General features: G+C 27.5%; 1 protein-coding gene and 2 long non-coding RNA genes across 4 annotated transcripts; 1 reads left to right on the plus strand and 2 right to left on the minus strand.

The window, feature by feature from the left end:
* Positions 1 to 6,049: 6,049 nt before the first annotated feature.
* LOC141533989 (uncharacterized) lies at positions 6,050 to 9,793 on the minus strand. Its single transcript, XM_074253112.1, has 5 exons — positions 9,572 to 9,793; positions 9,133 to 9,297; positions 8,784 to 8,877; positions 8,569 to 8,713; positions 6,050 to 7,902 (listed from the first exon to the last, which is right to left on the minus strand). Exons 4-5 carry the CDS (start codon positions 8,672 to 8,674, stop codon positions 7,460 to 7,462), a joined length of 549 nt encoding a protein of 182 aa, XP_074109213.1. The 5' UTR covers positions 8,675 to 8,713; positions 8,784 to 8,877; positions 9,133 to 9,297; positions 9,572 to 9,793; the 3' UTR covers positions 6,050 to 7,459.
* Positions 9,794 to 10,153: 360 nt separating this feature from the next.
* LOC141533990 (uncharacterized) lies at positions 10,154 to 11,320 on the plus strand. Of its 2 annotated transcripts, XR_012480365.1 has the most exons (3): positions 10,154 to 10,497; positions 10,619 to 10,676; positions 10,933 to 11,320. It is a non-coding gene; the product is annotated as an uncharacterized LOC141533990 (long non-coding RNA). The 2 variants fall into 2 exon arrangements; XR_012480364.1 differs by having other exon boundaries at positions 10,154 to 10,676.
* Positions 11,321 to 13,456: 2,136 nt separating this feature from the next.
* On the minus strand, positions 13,457 to 15,051 carry LOC141533991 (uncharacterized). Its single transcript, XR_012480366.1, has 2 exons — positions 14,510 to 15,051; positions 13,457 to 13,875 (listed from the first exon to the last, which is right to left on the minus strand). It is a non-coding gene; the product is annotated as an uncharacterized LOC141533991 (long non-coding RNA).
* Positions 15,052 to 23,368: the final 8,317 nt, after the last annotated feature.

Here is a 23,368-nt window from a genome sequence, read left to right on the forward strand (position 1 = left end):
GGCAGCAGCGACGCCTAGTATAAAGAGCGCCTAAATCAAAGAGTTTTGGATAAAATTTTACTCTGGGTCATTTGTGCTTAAAAATTGGTGAAATATGATTAATACCCGTGTATTTAGAAGAAAAATTGAACATTTTATGAATAAAATTTCATTTTTGCAATAAAATACCGTGCCATCCGTGCCAAGAGCTTGTCTGATTTGTAATTTCATTAATACTCAATACATCTAATTTTTATTAAGTAACTCTGAACCATATTTGCTAATATATTGGTAAAAATAATTCACACGCTTTTATAATAGTAAATAATCAGAATTTTATTCATTACATTCAATTTGTAATATGCAATGTCGTGCCAGATAATTGCCAGAGTTGTATTGGTATTTAGTGCTCGGCTGGATACCAGTAAAATTCCATTTTCAATAAGTAACTCTAGGCAAATTGTGCTAAAGAATTGATAAAATATAACTCTGTTTAAAAATATTCATTAAAAAAATTAAAAAAATTCGCTGCAGTCAAATTATATATCGATAGATATATACTGAGCAATTGAAATCAATTGAAATTATTGAAAAAATTCAAATCTCATGATAGTGAATTTTTTTCAATGAATATTTTTAAACAGGGAATTCACACACTTTTATTTACAGCAAATAATCGGCATTTAATTCATTAAACTAAATTTTTGATATAAAATTCCCTGCTATCAGTGCCAACAGATTCTCTGACTTGTAATTCTATTGAGCACTCGACTGTGTATCAGTAAAATTTAATTTTCAATTCCACTCTGGGCTATTGGTGCTTGTAAATTGGTGGAAAATAATTTACACAGCTTTATTTATAGCAAATATCCGGAATTTAATTTGTTAAATAAAATATTCGATATAAAATTCTCTGCCATCCGTGCCAAGAGCTTGTCTGACTTGTAATTAAATTGAACCTTCAGCTTTATATAAGTAAAATTTAATTTTCAATTTCACTCTGGGCTATTGGTTCCTAAAAAGTTGGCGGAATATAATACACACAGCTTTATTTATAACAAATACTGATTTCTATTCATTAAATTAAATTTTCGATGCGAAATCCTGTGCCATCCGTGCCAAGAGATTGCCGAACTTTTAATTTTAATGATCACTCGGCTGAATATTAGTAAAATTCAATTTTTAATGAGTTTCTCGTGCTAATTGTGCTTCTCAGTTGGGGGATATAATTCACACGCTTTTAATTATAACAAATACTCGGGATTGTATTTATTAAATTTGATTTTCACAATGACATTTCGTGCCATCCGTGTCAAGAGATTGCTCGACTTGTAGTCTTATTGAGTACTCTGCTGGATACCGGTAAAATTTAATTTTCAATGAGTTACATCGTTTTATTTTTGCTTATAAATTCGTGGAATAATATTCATACGCCTTTATTTGTAACACATACTCAGCAGCTGATTGATAATATTGAATTTATTATATATTATTTCGAGCTATCTGTGGCAAGGTGGACCGCGGTAGTTATTAATATTTTTACTTTTAATAAAAAGTACCAAGCCAACTATATTTTATCTTTAATGAAACAACGAATTAAAGTTCTTATGTGTAGATGGGTTCACTAGATTTATGTATCTGCTCTTACTCTTTTTCAAAATCTTTGCAGAGTATCGACCATATTTATATTTCTTTTACTAGATTATCGGGCCGACCTTGCCTTGTGGTTTATTTTACATAGTCTAAAAACTTTTATCTTTTTTTGTCAATAGTAATTTTTGTAATTTTTTTTTACTTTATAAAAAAAGCTCAATTTAGATTAATTATTCTTACCTTAACAGAAAACACGTGTTTATTGTAGATTGTAACTATTGGAGCATTATTTGTTGTAAATTATTTAATTTATACACCCACTTTTTTACTTGCAAATAGGAAAGGTCTTTGAAAAATCTAATTAAAGAAATTTTATTGAAATCTCCTTTAATGTTCATAAAATTGTACACTTTAAACATCACAAAAGGATATTTTAAAATTTCATAATTACATTATTTTATATGTTTGTAAAAAATATTAATAAATAATATTTTCTTCATCACCGATTTCGGTAACCTGTTGACTATTGTTATTATTATTATTATTATTTATTTATTTATTTATTTCATATTGTTACTATTATCATTATTATTATTATTATTACTAGTATAATTTGTATTATTTGTATTTGTGTTATTATTATTATTATTGCAATTTTTGCACTCCAATTTTATTCATAAATATTTTTTTCACACTACTGTTAAACCACTGTTAAATTATTTATTGCACAATTATTTCTAAATTCTGTAAATAAATGATATATATTTTATTTCACAATTAGTAAAATCATTTATTGGAGTATAATATTCCTCGAGCAATAGAGCACTTATTAGCTGCATTATGAATGTAAAACATATACGTTCACTATGAGCCCTGTAATGCTATGAAAAATTATTTAAGGCAAAAATGCCCATGTATGCGCCATCTATTAGATTAATGCTACATCAATTAGAACGGCCTGTTTTATCTATTTTTTTAGCAATAAGCTTAGTCGCTAGTAGGTAGCACTGCTTAACATTTTTAACCATCATAAACGCCCTTTATGATTCTCTATAGGATATCTTTAGTACAGCAGGTTCACCAACCTTACAATTCAATAGTTCCTTATACCTTCTGCATTTTGTCCCTCCCTCTATGTTATGTCGAGTTCACCAAAGTTAGCCCCTCAAAAATTATTTTTTTTTCTATTAAGTCGTTTGTTCTTAATTGTTCACTGTTAATAATTGTTTGTTCTCTATTTATTTATTTAAAAAAATTATTTAAAAATATACCTCTAAATTAGCCCCCTATTAAAATTTTTCCGTCAACAATGACTCGTAAATATTTATTTTCGATTGTTCGTACATAAAATTCATTTGTTCTCTTTCGAAATTATTCAGTTTTTGTTTAATTAACAATTTTAATTAGTTAAATATATGTATGCAAAATATGTGTACTGCGCATGCGTCAACTATATGCTTAAACTTTCAACGCGGTTTTAATAGTGAAAAAAACAATTATAAAACCTGAAGAAGCAATTAATTGGTATCCAGTTTAATTAAAAAAATAAATGAAATAATGTACTCACGCATACAGTTTAAACCTAACACATTTTTTCCTTCTCCTACCTACAGTTAATTAACTATTTCAATTAGTTGAATATATGTATGCAAAATATGTGTACTGCGCATGCGTCAACTATATGCTTAAAGTTTCCACAATAATTAGCCAAAATCAATTATAGTTGAATTAAGTTATTCGAGTAAAGAGAAAAATTTATTGACAAGTAGAAAAATAAAATTAAATATAAACAAAAATTCATTTTCTATCAAATGTGTTCATAATAATTTTATTACCCGTACTATGTATTTTTGTTTTACATAAAATTTAATTAGTAAAACGGAGTAATTAGTATAAAAGTGATAGCCTCATAGCATCTCGGATCTTGTTGTGTTACTTCTTTGATAAAAGCATCATTGGTAAACTTACTTTGTAAAATATTAAATTTTATGAGGTTTAATAATCAACTCACAAAAATGCTTTTGCTTAGTTAGCTCAAATATAACTCGAATAATTTAACGATCTTTTTGATGCCTTAAATAAATAAAATTTATGAATAAAAAATAATGATTTTATGTTGAAATTATTAAACATAAAAATAAATTAACCCTCAATGTGTCGATCGAAGATGCTTCAGTCTATTAAAACTGATTATAAGTTCAATACCTTTAAATCATTCAATGAGAATGATAATTTTCATCATTTTAGTAGTGATACTAAATAGTAATTGAAGTATTGATAATAATTAATTTATTTATTTATTTACTAATCAACATATGCCTATTGGCAATATACATAAAAAAAATTGTTAAAATTAAATAACATTAATTAAAGAAATTTAATTAGAATTTAATTAAACAAAAGAAAAAACGAAGAATTCTTCAAAGAATTAATTATTCTAATATATAGAACACTGCGTGTAGTTCAACTTCAGAATTATCAGATACAGCTTCAGGTTTTGTTGACAAATTGTTGTATACCTGCCAATTACCTCCTATTCGTCTGCAATAAGCCAAGTAATGGCCCGTGATAAACGCTACAACGCCTGATATTCCGAAAATAAATAAATTTTTGATGTTATTTACAATAATATGCATAAAATACGAATATTAACAAGTATAATAAATATACCTATACCGTAAATTAGTTTTAGATTCCTCACTATTTTCGAGTTGCAAATTTAAATAAATAGGAAGTTCAATTAATTTACATCTTTTTCCTCTGGGTCCGCACTCTTTGTCCCTTACATCTAATTCAATAAACAGATATTTTTGAGGAACAGTGACACGAGTTGCAATAGCTTCAAAGCAAAATGGACACCGAACATTGAAAATTTTGTGATAAAATTGTAAAGCTTTTTCAAGAGCTTTAAATCCGTGTCTTATTATTATTCTGTGGTTAGCACTTATAGCTGGAATAGCTCGCGTGTAAATTTGACACAATCTATTTGAGCATGAAGTAGTTTCAATAACACTCGGTGCAGCTTCATGTAATTTTTTCCAAAGATGGATGACGTTATCATGGCAATTTATGTTAGGAGCAATCTTAATTTCTGAACTATCTTCCTCCAATTTTTTTGTATCATAAATAGGATGTAAAATAGCCATACGTTGTTCGTATATTTTCCGGGTTGCTCCGGTCTTTATGAAGCTTTTACAAATTCAAATATTAAAAGGTCAGAATTATTTATGAAGTGACGATAATGAGAATAAGTATTATCGATTGCTGCTGTGAAGATGATTTGAACTATTGAGTCAAAGGGGCAAGTATTTAATGCTGTCCATTTAATTCCTTTAAATTGAACTGGACCAGTTTTATTACCGTTACGAAGTAAAAATCTTTTCTTTTTTGGTATCTTTAGATTTTTCTTCATCTACTAAATTATTCAACAGAGCAACTTCTGGACAATCTTGGAAGTAATGACCGTTTCTTTTCTTTTTCACCATTTTTTTTTCGTCATGTTTTCTATTGCTAAAAATAAAGGTTCATTATCTTGTTTTACTGTAGAAAATTCATGAGTATTTTTTTTTCATTATCGAGATATTTTGTGGATGACGATAAATTAGAAATACTATCATCTAGAGAATCAGTAGAAGTAATAGTAACAGTTTGAAAATCAGTATTTAACAATCCGTCATCAATAGTTTCGTGATTTTCTACACTAGTGATACTTATATCGAGGCAATAATTTTTGTCTTTATCAAACTTTTGGTTGTAACTAGAATCATTTTGATTCTCAAACGGAACCACGGAATCATTTTGATTGTTTTTATGTTCAAACGATAGTTCTTCATCAGAGCTGTTGATAATTTCTTTATTAACAATGCTAGTGTTTATATTTGAGTCTTCATGTTTTTCTTGAATACTTATAGAGCTATAGTTATGATCATCACCAATATTGAATGTAGTAACAGAGTCATTTTGATCAATATTTTTCTCTGATAAATTCGCATGTTTCACCAAATCAATAGGATTCTCCGACACGGTAGCTGAATCATTATGTTCAATCTGATCCGACCCATTTTCGTAATCTGTTGCCCAATCATAATCTATCGTAGTTTCATTTTTACCTAATCCTTTCCAGTTTTCATACTCATTCTCTTCTTTTGGTTTCTTCTGATACTCCTTGGAAGAATTATCGACTATAAATTTGGTAAGTTTTGATCGGAATATATTAACTCCACCTAAAATATCAGCAATGTGTAATTTTAAAAACTTATTTACTGTCGTAGGTAGTTTTACTTTTTCTCAAATTCATTTTCAGGTCTTTAAAGTCTGTTTCAACGTAAGAAGAATTTGGCCGTGACATAGTCTTAGGTGTGCATACATTTGTCCAAAGTGGAAAATCTTTCATCTTATCAACGAGATCAGCATACAGGCCTGGGACATAATGAGTGTTAAGCTTTTTACCAATAAAAATTGTAGTATTAACTTTTTACAAAGATTTTCAATCCATGTTAAAAGAGCTACTGACCACCCTTTGTCATCAGTAGCTTTTGATGATAATTCTTCAAAAATTACAGTTTTATCAGGATCAACTTCAACAGAATCAATAACAGTGAGATCAGGATTCCGTTTTGCCACTAATTCTTCTAAATATTTTCTAGCTTCAACTGGAGTCACCATCCGGTCACCGATAGCAATGATTGTATCTTCAAACTCTGTGCTACACACTATTAATATCATCATACATATTTCCTCTAATTTAGATAGTTCTCCACAATCAATCATTAATGCGACACAGTAGAGAAAAAAAAAGATTTCACGATTTTATGCAGGGCAGTTTGAAAACATTTCCAACTGCTGACTGCATGAAGGAAGTGTGCTGTATCCAATCTAATGAAAGTACGTGGTTGTAAATTAGCACTGGTGGTTACACTTTCAAACATAAAGTTAATATAATCTTTCAAAGATTTACCATTAAATGCAATGGACATTGCATTTAAAAGAGCTCGGGATCCATCAGAGACTGCTTGCTGTGGTAAATTAACTTTTTCTGTCCATTCAGAAAGCCAAAAGGCAATAAACCTTGCACTATGCTTTTCTGATAGCATTTGATAAACCGGAATGGAAGTATGATCAAAATTAATAACAATTTGATACAGGAATATATGACCAGTTTTTTTATCTCGAGAATCTGACAGTTTTTTAACTAATCCACCAGTTGCATCAATACCTATTGATGAGTGTTGTTTATTAATTCGCAAATATTCTGCGTAAGTGTGAAATTGTGTTGGAGTTGCATAGAAGACAAAGAATGGTGTATCACTAATCCATGAAATAGAATTAACATACGATGGATCCTGATTCATCTTGCGTATAGCTAATATTAAATCTCTTCGATCATCAGAATGAATACCAAGTTCTTCATCTATCGCTTCTTTTTTAGCTTGGTGAAGTGTGCTGAAGTTGTATAAAAAGGCGATCCAGTATCTCCAGGTTTCAAAATGTTTTTAGCTTCTTCCTTCCTCCAACCTAGAACACCAGAACGTAGTAATTTTTGCTGAACTTCTTTACGTTTTTTACCATTAAGAGGACGTTTCACATCAGCATGCTTGGAATAACGTGTATCCCTACACTTCATGGTAATAATAACAGGCCCGTCATCTAAAGGAGGATCTTTAATAATTCCACGTACGGAATTAAGACAAGAGCAATCTTTACATCGTCCACTCATGACTGCATAGTTAGTACTTCCATTAATTTTACCACGTTTAAATACAAAAGCACATTTGAGACGGTATTGTTCCCAAAAGGCGAATGAAACAATATTTGTCCACACACCAGGTTCAAAACCATAGTACTTGCGACCTTTATAAATAAATGGTTTGTCATGTTTCATTAGATTTCATTGCTCTCGTGTAATTGTAACATGAAAATCTTCACACTCATCATCGTTGTTACTCACAACAGATTCAAGTTCACCATTTTTTTCATTATTATTATCACTGTCATTGTCATTTAAATCATTTGTAGTATTGGAATTATCAGAACTGGCAGTTGAAACATTTAAATTAGAGGAGATTTTTTCGTTATTCTGGATAAAAATTCCACATTTTTCTCGAGCAAGTGTTAAAATTTTCCTTCTATTTTGTCGTACATTAATCCTTACAGCTGGGACTTTCCACATTCCTTTTAATTCATCAGATATATCTTGCCATACTCTCGAGCTATGTTCTGGCAATTTATCAGTATTAAAGTATGTTATATACTTTATTAACGCATTAACTGCCAAATCAACAGGTACTACTGATATTGCTGGCAGTATATTAATATATTTCACACAATATTCTAGAAACAATAAAAATATTCATTAGCATCTAAATAATTAATATTTTCAAAGTGGTTACAATTACTTAACAAACTATATGCATTAAATTTAGTTAAGCACACCTTTTTTTTTAAATTAAGTGTTGAAAATAAAGTAATTATTTTTAATTTTAATAACTAATACAACTTTATCGATACAGGCAATTAAATTATTTCTTTGTTGTCAAGTACTGTAAACTGAATGACGAAAATTTCTAAAAAGGGGTGTTAATAAGACAATAGTCGTTTGTCATTTGTCTATGAATATAAACAACGAAATAAAGCAAAAATATTTATGGACGAACACAGCCATGGATATTTTTTAAAATATAGACGTTTACTTATTTATTTATATAGATAGATATATCAGTAAAATTGAAAATAAATGTAATATCTAATTTTCTGATTTATAAATTAATAAAAATTTATGTTCAAGTATAGAAAGTTGACTTCAATAATTAACGTAGCAATTCGATTGTAACTGAATGGGAACTTATCGACTCATGATAAGTTCACATCATTTTACTTTGATATGATACTAGATGGTTAGTCAATGTCATTTTGATATAAAAATATTTAGAATTTAATCATTGTTAAAAATAATGTTGATTTAGTCGAAATTAAGAAATAAAATAACGAAAATCTTACCCTTCAAATCAATATTTACGCAATGGTTGATAATATTTACGAAAAATATAAAAATTTTATTTTTGTGATTAAAATGGTGCCAAAATATATGTGTTCTCTCCATCATGTCATATATAAATAAGCTACCCTCAAGGGTAGACACAACCTGTAATGTAAGAAAATAATATAATTAAATAATTAATAATGTTTTATTATTAACATTTAATTGTACTTACAAGTCTACTTGGTTTGTGTTCAGCATACCAGTTTCCAAATGAAATGTCATGATTTCCTCCAAGTTTTAAGTAATTTTATAAACAACGTTTTTGACTAGAAAAAAAAAAAAATAAAAGTAATATAGAAACCCATACAATTTCTTTAGCAGTGATTTTTGAGTACTAAACCCAGAATTAAATTATCATTGTTGGTATATCTATACATTTGATTGATATAGATATAAATTAATGACGATAATTTGACCTCGAGTATAATTAATCTCGGTTTAAACAACTGGCATTCAACTATGAAAATCTCAAATGTAGATAAACTATTTTATAATAAATCCATAGTATTATAGTGACTTACAAAAAATTAACACCAACCAAGCAATTTTAATTAAAAAATTGTAGAAGCACGTAGTCCCAAAACAATAAAAGATATATGCCATAGTTGCTCCACAAAATCCACTTTGGATTAAATCACTAAAGAGTTTAATTAAGAAAAATAATTTACTGGAAGATACTCCATTGTCTAAAAAAATGTTTTCATAAAAATTTAGAAATAAATAAAAATGATACTAAAGTTGACGGACATCAGGCAATTTTTAATAAATTTTTATAATAAATAAGACAAAAAAAAGTGATCAACAATTAGACTTACAAAAATTTATCGAAATTATTTTTATGATTAATTTTTTTTTGAAATAGACAAAATTTTTTTCAGATGTCTGCTAATTTTAGTGTCATAAATAAAAATGAGTATTATGATATAACATTAAATTATAATATCATCATTTCATACTAACTTTCTCAGGAAAAACGATGAATGTTTGTATAAAAACTACAAGAACTCTCAGTAACATGTTACAAAAATGATTTAAATAATTCTAATTTATAAATAAATTGGAGTATTTTGTTGATTATTTTTCTGTACTCGGGCATACATCCACGTTATTTCTAAAATTGGGAAACTATATATAAATTTATATTTTCATGAAAACTATAATCAACACGAAAAACACGAAAAATTGCTTAAATTCAATACGTGTACAGTAAGGATATAAAGATAATGCTGAAATTAGCCATCAGCTGACAATTTTTAAAATTTTAATAACAAATCAATTACAATAAAAAAATGCTTCTAAAAATTTTCACTTGTAATTTTTATTAATTTTCACATATGAACTTTTTTAATTTAATTTTTTTATAATTGTATTATTATTAAATTTTTAAATAATTTTTAATGTCTGCTAACTTCAGTGTCATATATAAAGGGATAAATTACTGGCTACTTAACCATTTTAATATTTTAATATCTGGTTAAATAACTGCTCCTACTTATAATTATCAAACCTGCGTAGAAAGGTACTCTCAAACTAAAATTTATTTTAAAACAATAATTTACGCTTTTAAAATGTTTTTCATTCAAAAGTGTAATAAACAAACAGTTAAATAAAAATTAAGATTATTCATTTTTTTCTTTATAAACTAAACTTTTTCGTTATGACGACTTCTGAAAATCCGTCTTGTTTCATAAATATCCAAGTAAAAAAAAAAAAAAAAAAAAAAAAAAAAAAAAAAAAAAAAACGACAACAACAGGTAATTTTAACTAAAATATGAATATAATAGAAAAAAGTGGTAATTTTCCGTCACTAGTTTAAAAAATTTTTCACGTGCCGGTATCAAGAGGACAAAAAAATAAGATAAAGGTTCACGAAATATAAAAAATGGGTAAACATCTTATTTATTATTTCGATTCCCAGAAATAAGCACTCATTAATATTTAAATTAATATTAATATCAGTGATAAACGGTGAAATGAGGATTATAATTCTCGTTGAGTTATTTACAGGTATTTGACATCTCATCAATTCTGATACATTGAAGTATCTTCAATGGACACAGTTAAGGTTATATAATCAATTTTTACATATAATAATTTCAATATCAAATCATTCTTTTTTTTTATACTCGTAAATTTTATTTATTTTAAGCATCTGCGAAATTGTTAAAATATTATATTTATATGAAGCAGTAGGGCTACGTTAATCATTATTCTTATAAAATCAAAAAATTAATGCATAATAATATTGAATATTTTTATTTTCATTTTTATTAAATAGATTTATATGATTTCACATTAATTTAAATAATAATTTTTTTCAGTTGATTAATATTGAAACAGTGAAGGACATCGTCTGTAAATAGAAATAGCATAGATAATGATCTGGAGGAATGGAGGAATAGAAATAGTTTTATTCGAGCTAACCAAGCAAAACGAAAATCTAAATCTTGTAAAGACATTAATCGTGTAATAAAATTATTTTTCTGAGTTGATTACTAAACATAATGTAATTTAATGTTCTACAGAGTAAGTTTAAGCCAACGATGCTTTTATCAAAGAACTAACAAGACAACAAGATCCGAGATACTGTATGAAGCTGTAACTTTTTTACTAATTAGATTTAAAGAAAAAAAATGTACAGTACTAGTAATAAAGTTATTATGAATATATTTAATTAAGTTGAAAATAAATTTTTGCTTATATATATTATTTTTCCACTTTGGATTTCATATGCAAGCTAATTTCGAATATTTTATTTACAATTTTAGTTAATTTTGAATATAGAAAAAAAAAGTATGAAAAAATAACCACGTGATATCCATAACCTATAAAGTGTATCATTTAAACATAAATAAACAAATAATTCATTTTAATCAACAAGCACTTATCATTTTAATTTCACTGAATACTACTTTTTTTACACTGATTGCTTGAATTTGAATTAAAAAGAATACTTATTGATGATCTTTTGTTTTGCAATTATTATCTAGTTGTCGAACGATTTCTTAGTTTTAATCAAAGTTTCTAGATAGTAACTTTTCCTTCTAATATTAATAATTAATAATTTTGAATCAGTATTATTTAAACCACGTAGTTTCAATGCTACTTACGGAAGATTACATGAATAACGTGTTTCAACTATAAATATCATTATACTCTGTCTAATATGATTAATATAAATTAATTTTACAGTAAAAGTATATGGCCTGTACTTTCAAAGTTTTGTTTGTAATAATTTACATAGCTTCAATGTTTACATAGCAATTGAGAACTGAAAAATCATTTATTTTTTATGGTAAGCAACCACGTGGCTACCATAACCTATATGCGGCTTTGTATTTAATTATTTATAATTAAATGAAATTAGTGTAAATAGTGTTTGGTCGTTAATTAAATTATAATGAGTAATATATTTTCGGATAAATTATTATTTTTAAATAAATATACATTTCTTTATATTATTATTTTTCCATTATTATCTATAAGTGATCTAACCAATATTGATGACGTTTTTAATGACAGATAAATATTTAATAAAAAAATAGAAATAAAAAAAAACTTGGATATATTTTTTAATTGTTTTAATGCGAATTTTTTATTCTTTCAATTTATTAATATTTTATATTATATTTTTGTCAATTATATACATTAGTTAGGATCCGTGAGATTCATACTCATTATTAATCAGAGTCTCATATGATTTAGAGAATACATAAAATTTTTGAAACATTATATGGGTGGTTCTCTGTAAGTACGTCTTAAATCTGTACAAAATTTTTCGACCAAATTATTTTTAATTACAAATAAAAATAGTTAACAGAGGACTGAGTATCGAAGTGGGCCAGACATCTCTCCTGCACAAACGGCGTTTTGACACTAAATAAAATGGCGATAAAGCGCTAACAGCTCTATGGTTATTAACCTAAAGCTAGTTATAGATCCTTATAAGCCCTACAGAACATAAAACAGCACGCCTGATTTTTTTTTGGCTTTGAACTTTTGGCAGGAGACTGTTAATCTTAAAGTTTCAATTTTAGGAAAAGGACAGCCCCGGGGACTGTTATTTCGGTGGTTTACGAATTAATAGCAAAAAAAAAATAGCATAAAAAATTTATTTCATTTTAGTTTTCAATCCTCCTTACAGAGAATGACCCATATATATAACAGAGGTTTTTTTAAGTAAATCTTGGTTAATATTTTTATTTTTTTGTTATTTATACCTTATAAAATTTCAAAAACATTTTTCATTAAGTGATTCTTCTTCTATAAATGAAGTTGAACTAAAATAGTTACACTATCATCTAGATATTATCAAATGTAAATATTTTCATCATTCTAGATATAAATGATATTTTTATTGTAAAAAGAAAACGTAAATTTATATCAATACATTGTATGATACATTCAGTAATCGATAATAAATTTGCAAAAAATATAATTATGAAAAATAATATTTAAGATTATATACAGATATTTTTTTTTACTTAAAACTATAACAAACATAGTCTTAATTCTGTCCAAAAAAATGTAAAACTGTTTGCCCTACAGTCATTAAGTGTCTTTCGTCTTTTATTTAAAGTTGCGATTTTTGATTTATATACAATAATGAATGGATTGAAATTGATATACAATAATGAATGGATTTGATAATTTACAAAAAAAGGCATATGCAAAAAAATTTCATACATCAACTTGAAAAACTACTACTTTCCTTAATATAAAATTAATTTATACTCCATGTATTTGTGTATCTATATTCACGAATATGGTTCCTGAGCATCTACTGGGGCTCTTATTTGATTGCACTTGTAAAAAGTAAATATTGTTGATTACCTTATACATTGATTTCATAAGTTTTTAAATTTTCTAGTGTACAGCATTTAAAAATTTTTAAAATTTCAAAAAATCGTACATTTCCTATTTCTTCTTGCAATAACTTTTGATTGGGAGGTGCCGAATGGCCTTTTTTATTTTTTAATATATGACTAGCAGTGACAGATACTTAATCGTTTACCTCGTTGAAATCCAACGATATTTATGGATGCCTCAAACTTATTGGTTCAACCAACAGATTTCATCAATAATCATAGCCGTATATGACGTGACGTAGTACTTACTCATCTACCTGTCATTAATACTATGCAACTCGATTGTCATGCATATTTTTACGATCTCTCGTTATCATCATTCGAAATATGCCGTCATAATCATGGTGGATGCAAAAATTAATTTCATCATCTTTAATCATATAATTCTGGATCAATCTGAAAAAAAAATTATTTTATTAATAAAAACAAATTATGCCTAGTAATTATTACTTAGTAATAGAAACTAACAAATATAGTAACTTAATTGTTTTTTAGACATCTAGATAATCCTAAAACCAGAAGAAAATTTCAAAAAATGTTCTATTTAGTAGTAAAATTAGATAATTATATAATAATTTTTCACCTATTTGAACAAATAATTCATGAACAAGATGAAAAGTTGTACATATTCTTCGAAAAATAAAATAAACTAAAAGCATTTTTAAATATATTATTTTTTCCATGTAACATTCGAAAATTACTGACAGTCCGAACTCTAATATCATACAATTATTCATTAATTTTTCCTATTAATATTTTTGAATTTATAGATTATTTATTACAATCAATCAGAAGTGCCCAATTAAATCTGCTGTTATAATATATTCTAATATATACATATAACTGTTTACTTCCTACCATAAAATTTTTAAATTTCAAAAATAAAATTGAGTTGAGATGAATTTATTTCAATTATCACAATAGCTATTCTCAAAATTTCCAATTTTATAATCATAACTATGACCACCATATATCAAATAAGGAACATATTTACTTATTTGTTTATATATTTTATTAACCCTTTACCTACCTTTTTTTCTATCTTCATAAGTGTAGGTAGGAGAAGGAAAAAATGTGTTAGGTTTAAACTGTATGCGTGAGTACATTATTTCATTTATTTTTTTAATTAAACTGGATACCAATTAATTGCTTCTTCAGGTTTTATAATTGTTTTTTTTTTTCACTATTAAAACCGCGTTGAAAGTTTAAGTGTATAGTTGACGCATGCGCGGTACACATATTTTGCATACATATATTTAACTAATTAAAATAGTTAATTAAACAAAAACTGAATAATTTCGAAAGAGAAAAAACGTATTTTATGTACGAACAATCGAAAATAAATATTTACGAGTCATTGTTGACGGAAAAATATTAAACATTTTAATAGGGGGGCTAATTTAGAGGTATATTTTTAAATAATTTTTTTTAAATAAATAAATAGAGAACAAACAATTATTAACAGTGAACAATTAAGAACAAACGATGAACAAACGACTTAATAGAAAAAAAATTGAAAATAGAAAAAAAAATAATTTTTGAGGGGCTAACTTTGGTGAGCTCAGAAATGCAAGCGGCACAGACTATGAAAAAGTTTAATATAGGTAAATCCTACTGTAGATGAGTAACCGCAATGTGAGAACCAAACAATTAGTTTTGTTTTTCCCCACCAGGTAGCGCAATCGGTCATGATTTGTAATGTTATTAACTGTATCCTTAAGATGACGCTGCAATTCGTGAAGCGCCGATTTAAATTATCTAAAACAATATATACAAATCTTTAAACTGAAGCTAAAATAATTCTATTTTAGTGTGAAATCTTATAAAAATAAGGAAATCTTTGAAAATCATAGACTTTAGTTGAACATTGTTTAAAAAAAAAAAAATAAACAAATATACTTTGGTAAGACTTAGAAACAAGAAAACAAAAAGAACAGAAAATTCAAAAGTCCACGGTTCATGTGCTCAATCAGTAATAAAATAGAAAAGTAAATATTATAAAAACAACACAAAAAAACAGAAAAAACGTAACCAGAATTAAAACTATCAATAATAAAGCAGAAAAAGTAAATATAATAAAAACATTAAAAAAAATTGGAAAACGGTTGACCCTTAGGGTCATCCCTGCAACTTCCCGCTCATTTTATGTATAAGCGCTCAAAATTGACATAATGGCCTTAATTATGATTTTGAGCTATTCAAACTTGTAAACATAGCTTTCGTCTCATTCTGACCTCGTTATGCACAAAAATACAGCTAATTTTGCTTTTGAGCCGTCGAGCTTGAAAGTCTGATAGGTAGGAATTTGACAAAACATCATTTGATGAATTTTCAAACCACTATTACTTTTGAATGAATAAACCAATACATACGTTCTTGGCGGCGATCGACGTGATTTTCTAAAATTTTAAAATCGTTCTATTTCATCAAAAACGATCCGGTGAGAAGTTTTGGAGTTAAGTTGAAACAACACTTTTTTTTTGTTTTCTCTCGTTCACGATATCTTCCGAACGAATGGGTCGATTTTGATCAATTTAGTTGTAATGGTCGTTGTGTTTTGAGCTCTAAAGCTGATTAGTTTATAAAGTTGATTGATTCAGCCGTTCAAAAGTTATTTCAAAAAAAACTTTCTCTTAGTTTTATTTGAGATTTCTTAAAATCTACCGGTTCAAATCGATTCAAATTTTCAGGAAATCTAAGTTTGGTGAAGCCAAACTCAGATTTTAGTAAATTCTAGTAAATTTTAGTAAATTACTATATCCATACAAAATTCAAATACGGTGAAAGTGCTGCACTGATACTATCTCAGTAAAAATAATACAGGCATATAGTCACGTTTACAGCATACGATCATAGTGACACCTGAAGGCAATCAGCAGTGATTTGAAATTATATATGTATAGTGTTATAGTTATCTGCTGGAACCGTAAGATGACGCTGCAATCAGCGAAGCACGTATTCAAAATAATCAAAATAATAAATCCACAAATTCGGTAGAATTTGGCGGCGAATGCTTTTCATCTGCGAGAGAACAGGGCGACAGACGACCGAATGTGTTTTCTCTAGGTACAGAAATCCATAATAATAATTGAAATTCATAAATAAATTTCTCATAAAAAATTTCATTTATAGTCATCGATTTCTGATATGTAACGTAGGGCCTAAATGTATAATAATTAAAGGGAAAGGCAAGAACTGCATTTTGGCTGTGACCAATTTCATCGTATAGATCGAAATCATTAGCGAATTTAAGATTAAACAATTTTGGGTTCTCAATGACGCACGCCGAGTACGGTCAAAAATTTTTTCTAATTGTTAAATTCACTACAAAATTCTGTATGATTATTTTAAAAATCACATTTGAACTCAGATTTTTAATATTTCTTTTCTTTTTGTAAAGTAAATATTTCAGGTTACTTTTCAATACCTATTGTTTTATAAACCTAGATACAGTATGACTTTTCTTACGCCATATTTCTTTTTTTTTTTTACGTAAGAAAAGATTTTGTTTTAAAATTTTTGTAAAGCTTAAAAATCTGTTGGTAAATTTAACATTTTATAGTTTTTGTCTTGAGTTGAATTAAATGAACGTGGACTCGGCGCACTTCTTTTACAGCGAAGCTGTTTTTGTTCGGATATATTAATATAGAATTACATATAAACAGATGACTGCAAGGGTAGAACTCTAGAGCTGTATTCATAGTTCGGGCTTAAGTGTAAGTGCACCTTAAGCACAAGCTTAAGGCAGCTGGCAGCGTTTAGATTCATATACGGCAAATTTTAATAGTAGCTATGGTATATTTGAAAAATAAAATTTTATAAATTTTGAGTGATTAGTTTTTATATTAAAATAATTAAAAAATCTTAAAATGAAAAAAATTTCATTATTAATTTGGTGTTATACCTTTCAATTTAATTATTTAAAATTAATTAATTAATTAATTACAAATATAATTAGTTCTATACGGAATTAGAATCAAAATTTTAAAACTTTAAAAATTTTTAAATTACTCCTTATAATATGCTGTCGTTTGATGTAAACAGTCTTAAAGTATTATGGAAAATATGAGCTGCAATCAAATAGCGCCACCTATCTGAATAAAAATTTTTCGCAGATGCATTGGGAATTTTACTCCATCGGGATCCTGCGTTAATGGGATTATACCCTATCAAAAATCTTGGCTATCGAAATCTTGGTAATCGGAATTTAGGCTAACGGTTTCTATTTCATCGGGATTCTTGGTTATCGGAATTATATCCAATCGAAAATCTTGGCTATCGGAATCTTGGTAATCGGAATCTGGGCTATAGGAATTCAAGTCATCGGAACCTATGTTATCGGTTGTTTAAGTCATCACTTTCATGGCTATAGAGTTCTACCCGACTGCAATAAATAGTAGCGGGAAAAACCCAGTAAGATTTAAAATATATGTATTTTCAATTGTAATAATATCGGTAAGAAAAATAAAAATCATTAAATATTGTAAACTTTTCTATTTTAAATTCTATTGTTTAGTATGGGAATTTTTCTATCATAAATTTTAGGGTATAGACAAATTTATAATCACCGAAAATTCCCAAGGAAAAAACCTACAAAACTTTATTACGGTTCTGTAATTTAGACATACAAAAAACTATTTTGTTAAAATAAGTTTACGTTAAATGTAATGGTCACTTAGAATAAAATACCGAACGTTTTGGAATATTCTTTACAGACTGGGAAAACCTAGTAATTTCCATTTATTTTATTGTCATAATCCTCTAAGCGGCTTATTTTCCAAAACGTTCGCTAAAAAAGGATTACTCGAATACCTAAGACTAGGCAATAAAAACCAGACATCCAGGCTGGCTGCAAACTACCTGGGAACGTCATGGGCCATCGTGACGTCATTTTCAACGTGGACCCATTTGCCAAGTCGAGAAGGGATGCTAACTGAAAACAGGAGTTGCAGAGGCGCGCGCAATTACCCTCACTACCCTCTGGGACTCTCCCACCCCCAAAGGCATGAACTCTCAACCGGGGGAGTCGAAAACCAAGGAACAAGAGGACACTTATCAAGAAGCAAGACTGTAGTCCGTCACGCGAAATTTTACTTTTCTTGAAATTATTGTCGGTACTGGTATCTTGTAAACCATTAAATAATAAACGATAGATTTGCGCGCAATGCAAATCTAAATTAAACTAAAATAATCTGAGTGTTTTAAATTCATTATATATATATATATATATATATATATATATATATATATATATATATAAAATTTATATTTAATTATTCAAATTTAAATCTATCCTCCCGCCTTAATCTATTTACTGCGAGTTGAACGCCCTAGCGCGTTCCAACGGGCGAATTAAAAGAATTTCATAAATTTACTATAGCCAATTTGGGGCTATACAACAAATTACTATAGTTCTTTCGCCCGGGAGTATTAAAATACTCGGTTTCAGCGCGGGAAAGGAATCTTTTTAAATAAAAAAGTTTTATTTAGACGTTACTTCATTTGATCAAAATTATTTAGTTGTTTTCAATTTATTATTCAAGTTGACAAAAATATTAATTGACTTCAGAGTATAAAATTGAGGTTTACAATGATGTGATCTTAATAATCTAAGCTCTCGACGAGAAGTGTCGTTACATAGTTTTTCCGATGAGCTTCAAACTCCGTTCTTTTCCCACCTTAACTCCCATACATACAACCACTCCAAGGAATACATAAGTACACATATTTTCTACTACGTATAAATGATCCTTACACACTAACATGTATTTTCTAGATATTTATATATTTCATTTCAGCCTATCAGCCTGAAAATTGAACTTCACTAATATATACTTTTAGCAGTACAGTTATTATGTTTATTTAACTACTTTTAATAATTTAACAGACTCTTAAATCTAAAATAAAACTATAATTGTTATTTTTTAAATAAGATTTTGATGTACACTTACACTTAAGTATATTAATTTGTATTAAATTTTAAGTAAAAATTAAAAAAACTATGTACAATTAAGTATGCGCAATTTTTAATAAATTCTGGTTTCTGGTATTATAAATATTATTGTTACACCGAGAAAAAAACATAGGGATTTTTGTTATTTTTGCACAGGAAAAATTCCTATGTCATATAGGAATTTTTTCAATCTTAACATAGGAATTTTTCCAATGGTAACATGGGAATTTTTTCTATTAACATCATAGAAATATCCATGTGACATAGGAAAAATTCATTTATCACTAAAATTTATGTAACTTATTTTAATAATTACAAATTTACATAACACTTTTCTCATTTAAGCAATGTCAGATCATTTAAAAGTAAAACAGTGATATACAGTCAGTTTGTGATGAAAAAATTCAAGGAAATTTTTTTCGAATTTTGCTTTACATTTCAAAGAAATTAAAAATCCAGCAGATTATGGATGGTGTAGCTTAATGTATATGGAGCATTCCAAGTCAAATCGACCACTTTTGACCCTGTCTCCTTTTGATTCGGCTGAAACTCTTTCCTCCTTTTCTAACTTATCAAAAACGTCTCTCATAATTTTTTCAAATTTTTTTTACCCAACCAAAAAAAGTTATAAATTTTTCAACGAAACCGCTTTTTTATTTTTAAATTGCCGTAACTTTTTCAAAAATTGGTTTATCGGGACGTTTTTTTTTTTCAAAATTTTTTTTATCGAATGTTAATTTTGGGAAAAAATAGAAAAAAATTATTCAATCCTATCTTCATCGTTATTATCTGATTAAGTGCCATCTTCGCAAATAAGATTAAGTTAAAGAACATTTTCTTGCTTAGCTAAGCTAAATGTCTTTATTAGTTTAAGAATTATTGCATTTGAAACATCATAATTATGTATATTAGAAAATGTTTAAGTTTCATATGAAAGAAAAAAAAAAGAAATTGAAAATAGTTATCATCGAGGAATTCGGAGTTTTTTTCGGAAAATCTAAAAAATAACGATGAAGATAGGTTTGAATAATTTTTTTCAATTTTCAGCCAAAATGAACATTTAATAAAATAAATTTTGAAAAAAAAAAAAAAACATCCCGATAAGTCAATTTTTGAAAAAGTTATGGCAATTTAAAAATAAAAAAAGCGGTTTTGTTGAAAAATTCATAGCTTTTTTTTTGGTTCGGTAAAGGGGTCAGGATCAAAAGTGGTCGATTTTGCGTGGAATGCCCCATATACATAAACCCACACCATCCATAATCTGCTGGATTTGTAATTTTTTTAAAATGTAAAGAAAAATTTGAAAAAAAATTTCCTCAAATTTTTTCATCACAAACCGACTGTATGTCACAGTTTTACTTTTAAATTATCTGACATTGCTTGAATGAGAAAAGTATTATGTATATTTGTAATTATTAAATTAGGTTACATAAATTTTAGTGATAAATAAATTTTTCCTATGTCACATGGATATTTCTATCATGTTAATAAAGAAAAAATTCCCATGTTACCATTGGAAAAATTCCTATGTTGACACTGGAGAAATTCCTATGTTAACATTGGAAAAATTTTTATGTCAACATAGCAATTTTTCCTATGCAAAAATAGGAAAAATCCCTATGTTTTTTTCTCCGTGTAGATATAACTTTTTCATTTAAATAATCAGGTAGGCGTCTATTTTTCATTTTAAAAACGAATACACAAGTATTATAAAATATCATTTGTCGGATCAATAGCTAATTCAATGTCTCTAACATTATCAGAATACTAGTGTACTTATTTACTCCTAGTATAGTCTTCATAGCTTTATTTTGTATCTTTTGTAGTGTACATAATTTTTTATCAGTATAGTTCAACATTAATGTATTACAGTAATTTATATGAGGAAGAACTATAGTTTTATAAATAAGACTTTTAATATAATTACTCACAGTAAATCGAAGTCTACATAACAGATTAACTTTACTTGCTATTTTTCTGCTTGTATATGCAGCATTGCTATTAAATGTTAAATTGTCATTAACTATCACTCCAAGATATTTAGTCTCCTTTACGTATTTCAATTTTTCATCACCAATTCATAGATTACAATTATCTCGAATACCCTGAATTCTTCGATCATGTATAATCATGTAAACAGTTTTTTTAATATTCATTTTTAATTGATTATTTTTTAACCAATCTTTAAGTACTAAGAGCGCATAATTTAACTTATTTTCAATATCATATATATTATTCGCACTATAACTTAACCGCATATCGTCAGCAAATAATTTACAATCAATATCTAGTCCTTTAAAAATAGTAATAATTTCATTAATATAAATAATAAAAAGCAACGGCCTCAATTTGGATCCTTGAGGTACACCAAATTTGACCTCTTTATCATCAGACAGATCATTATAGAATCGAACTCTTTGCTTCCTATCATTTAAATAGGATTGAAACCATTTAAAAACTATACCGCGAATACCAAGTCTATGCAGTATTCTGAGTAAGATCTTACGATTAATGGTTTCGAAGACACGCACAAAGTCAACAAAAATTACACCTATAATTAAGCCTTTATCCAGATCTTTTCTCCAACCAATAATAGAGTGTTGAAGAGCCGATTCACATGAATGAAGTTTTCTAAATCCAGATTGTTCAGGGTTTAGTATTTTATTATTGTCAATATACTTAGTCAATTGTACTTTCACTATCTCCTCTAATACTTGCTCAAAAAAAGGAAGAGTATTTATCGGTCTTAAATCTTCATTTTTTATATTTCCTGGAATTTTTTGAATCGGTATGACAGTAGAAATTTTCCAGTTAAGTGGTACTCTTCCTAATTCTAAGGAAGTATTGATCATATACATTATTAAATCACATTTAGCCTTCCAAATAAGCTTAACAAGACTAGAATTAATTCCTTTTTTTGAACCTTTGTTGCTATCAAGATTATTAATAATTTTTTCTAACCCTAGATAACTAACTTTGTCAAAAGTATCCCATACGGCATTATTTACACTAATTTCATCAATAAAACTATTATTACTATCGTCATCACAGTTTATTTCTTTAACAATATTATTAATACTGTCTATAAAATAACTATTTAATTTATTTGCAATAATACAACTGTCAGATTCAACTTTATTACCAAATTGTATCTCTTTAATAGAATTACTATTTTTTTTTGTCACCTTCTAACTCTTTCAGTGTTTTCCACATCTTTCGCGAATCATTTTTATTATTTACTACATTAAACTCATAATATTCTTGCTTACTAACTCTTATAAAATCAACAACCCTATTGCGTATAAGTTTATATTTATTCATATCTATTATTACCGATAATTATTACCACTAATAAGACTTAAAGCATTAAATAAATGATTTGAATATTTACTTCGAATATAAAATTTAATTAACTTTAATCATATAATATTTAGTATTTGAATATTTCATTTGGATTCGCGCTCTCACCATAGATGGCGCTTTAATAACAGGTAGCGTCACCTGCTGGATGCACTAGGTGCATCATAATGTCCAGCAAGGTCACTAAGTTACTCGTACTGCCTCCTTCTGGACTGAGATGTGAGTTGTAGTCACGCGGAATCAATTTAAATTAATTGTTGTTAATTAATTCAGCTTTTCATAATGAAATTTGTTAGATTATGTTGAAGAAAAAGGAAAACTTTAGTTAGATGGATAGTTTTAAATGATAAAGAATAATTAACAAGAGCTTGATTTTATTCGGTGGTTTCAGCTACAGCAAGTGCTAAGTTACAGCTCTCGAGGAGAAGTTAAGTTACAAAATATTGGTTCGAAGTCAGTGTTTCTCGGCATCACTTCCCCTCTATGTTTCAAACCAATATAATTAGTCTAGCGCATCTTATACTTATTATTCTAACATGTATACTTATTCTTATTCTAACTTATACACTAATACTT

The sequence above is a fragment of the Cotesia typhae genome, unplaced genomic scaffold (genome assembly GCF_013202065.1).
Source record: "Cotesia typhae breed Kobodo isofemale line unplaced genomic scaffold, CoteBio_Ctyphae scaffold_13, whole genome shotgun sequence".
NCBI lineage: Eukaryota > Metazoa > Arthropoda > Insecta > Hymenoptera > Braconidae > Cotesia > Cotesia typhae.

Bases quoted from the DNA above. Each gene is read 5' to 3' on its own strand.
- LOC141533989 (XM_074253112.1), bottom strand. From the start codon at position 8,674: ATGATGGAGAGAACACATATATTTTGGCACCATTTTAATCACAAAAAT. The intron at 7,903-8,568 runs GTAAGATTTTCG...TATTGTTTCTAG, and splicing joins CGTAAATATTGATTTGAAGG to AATATTGTGTGAAATATATT.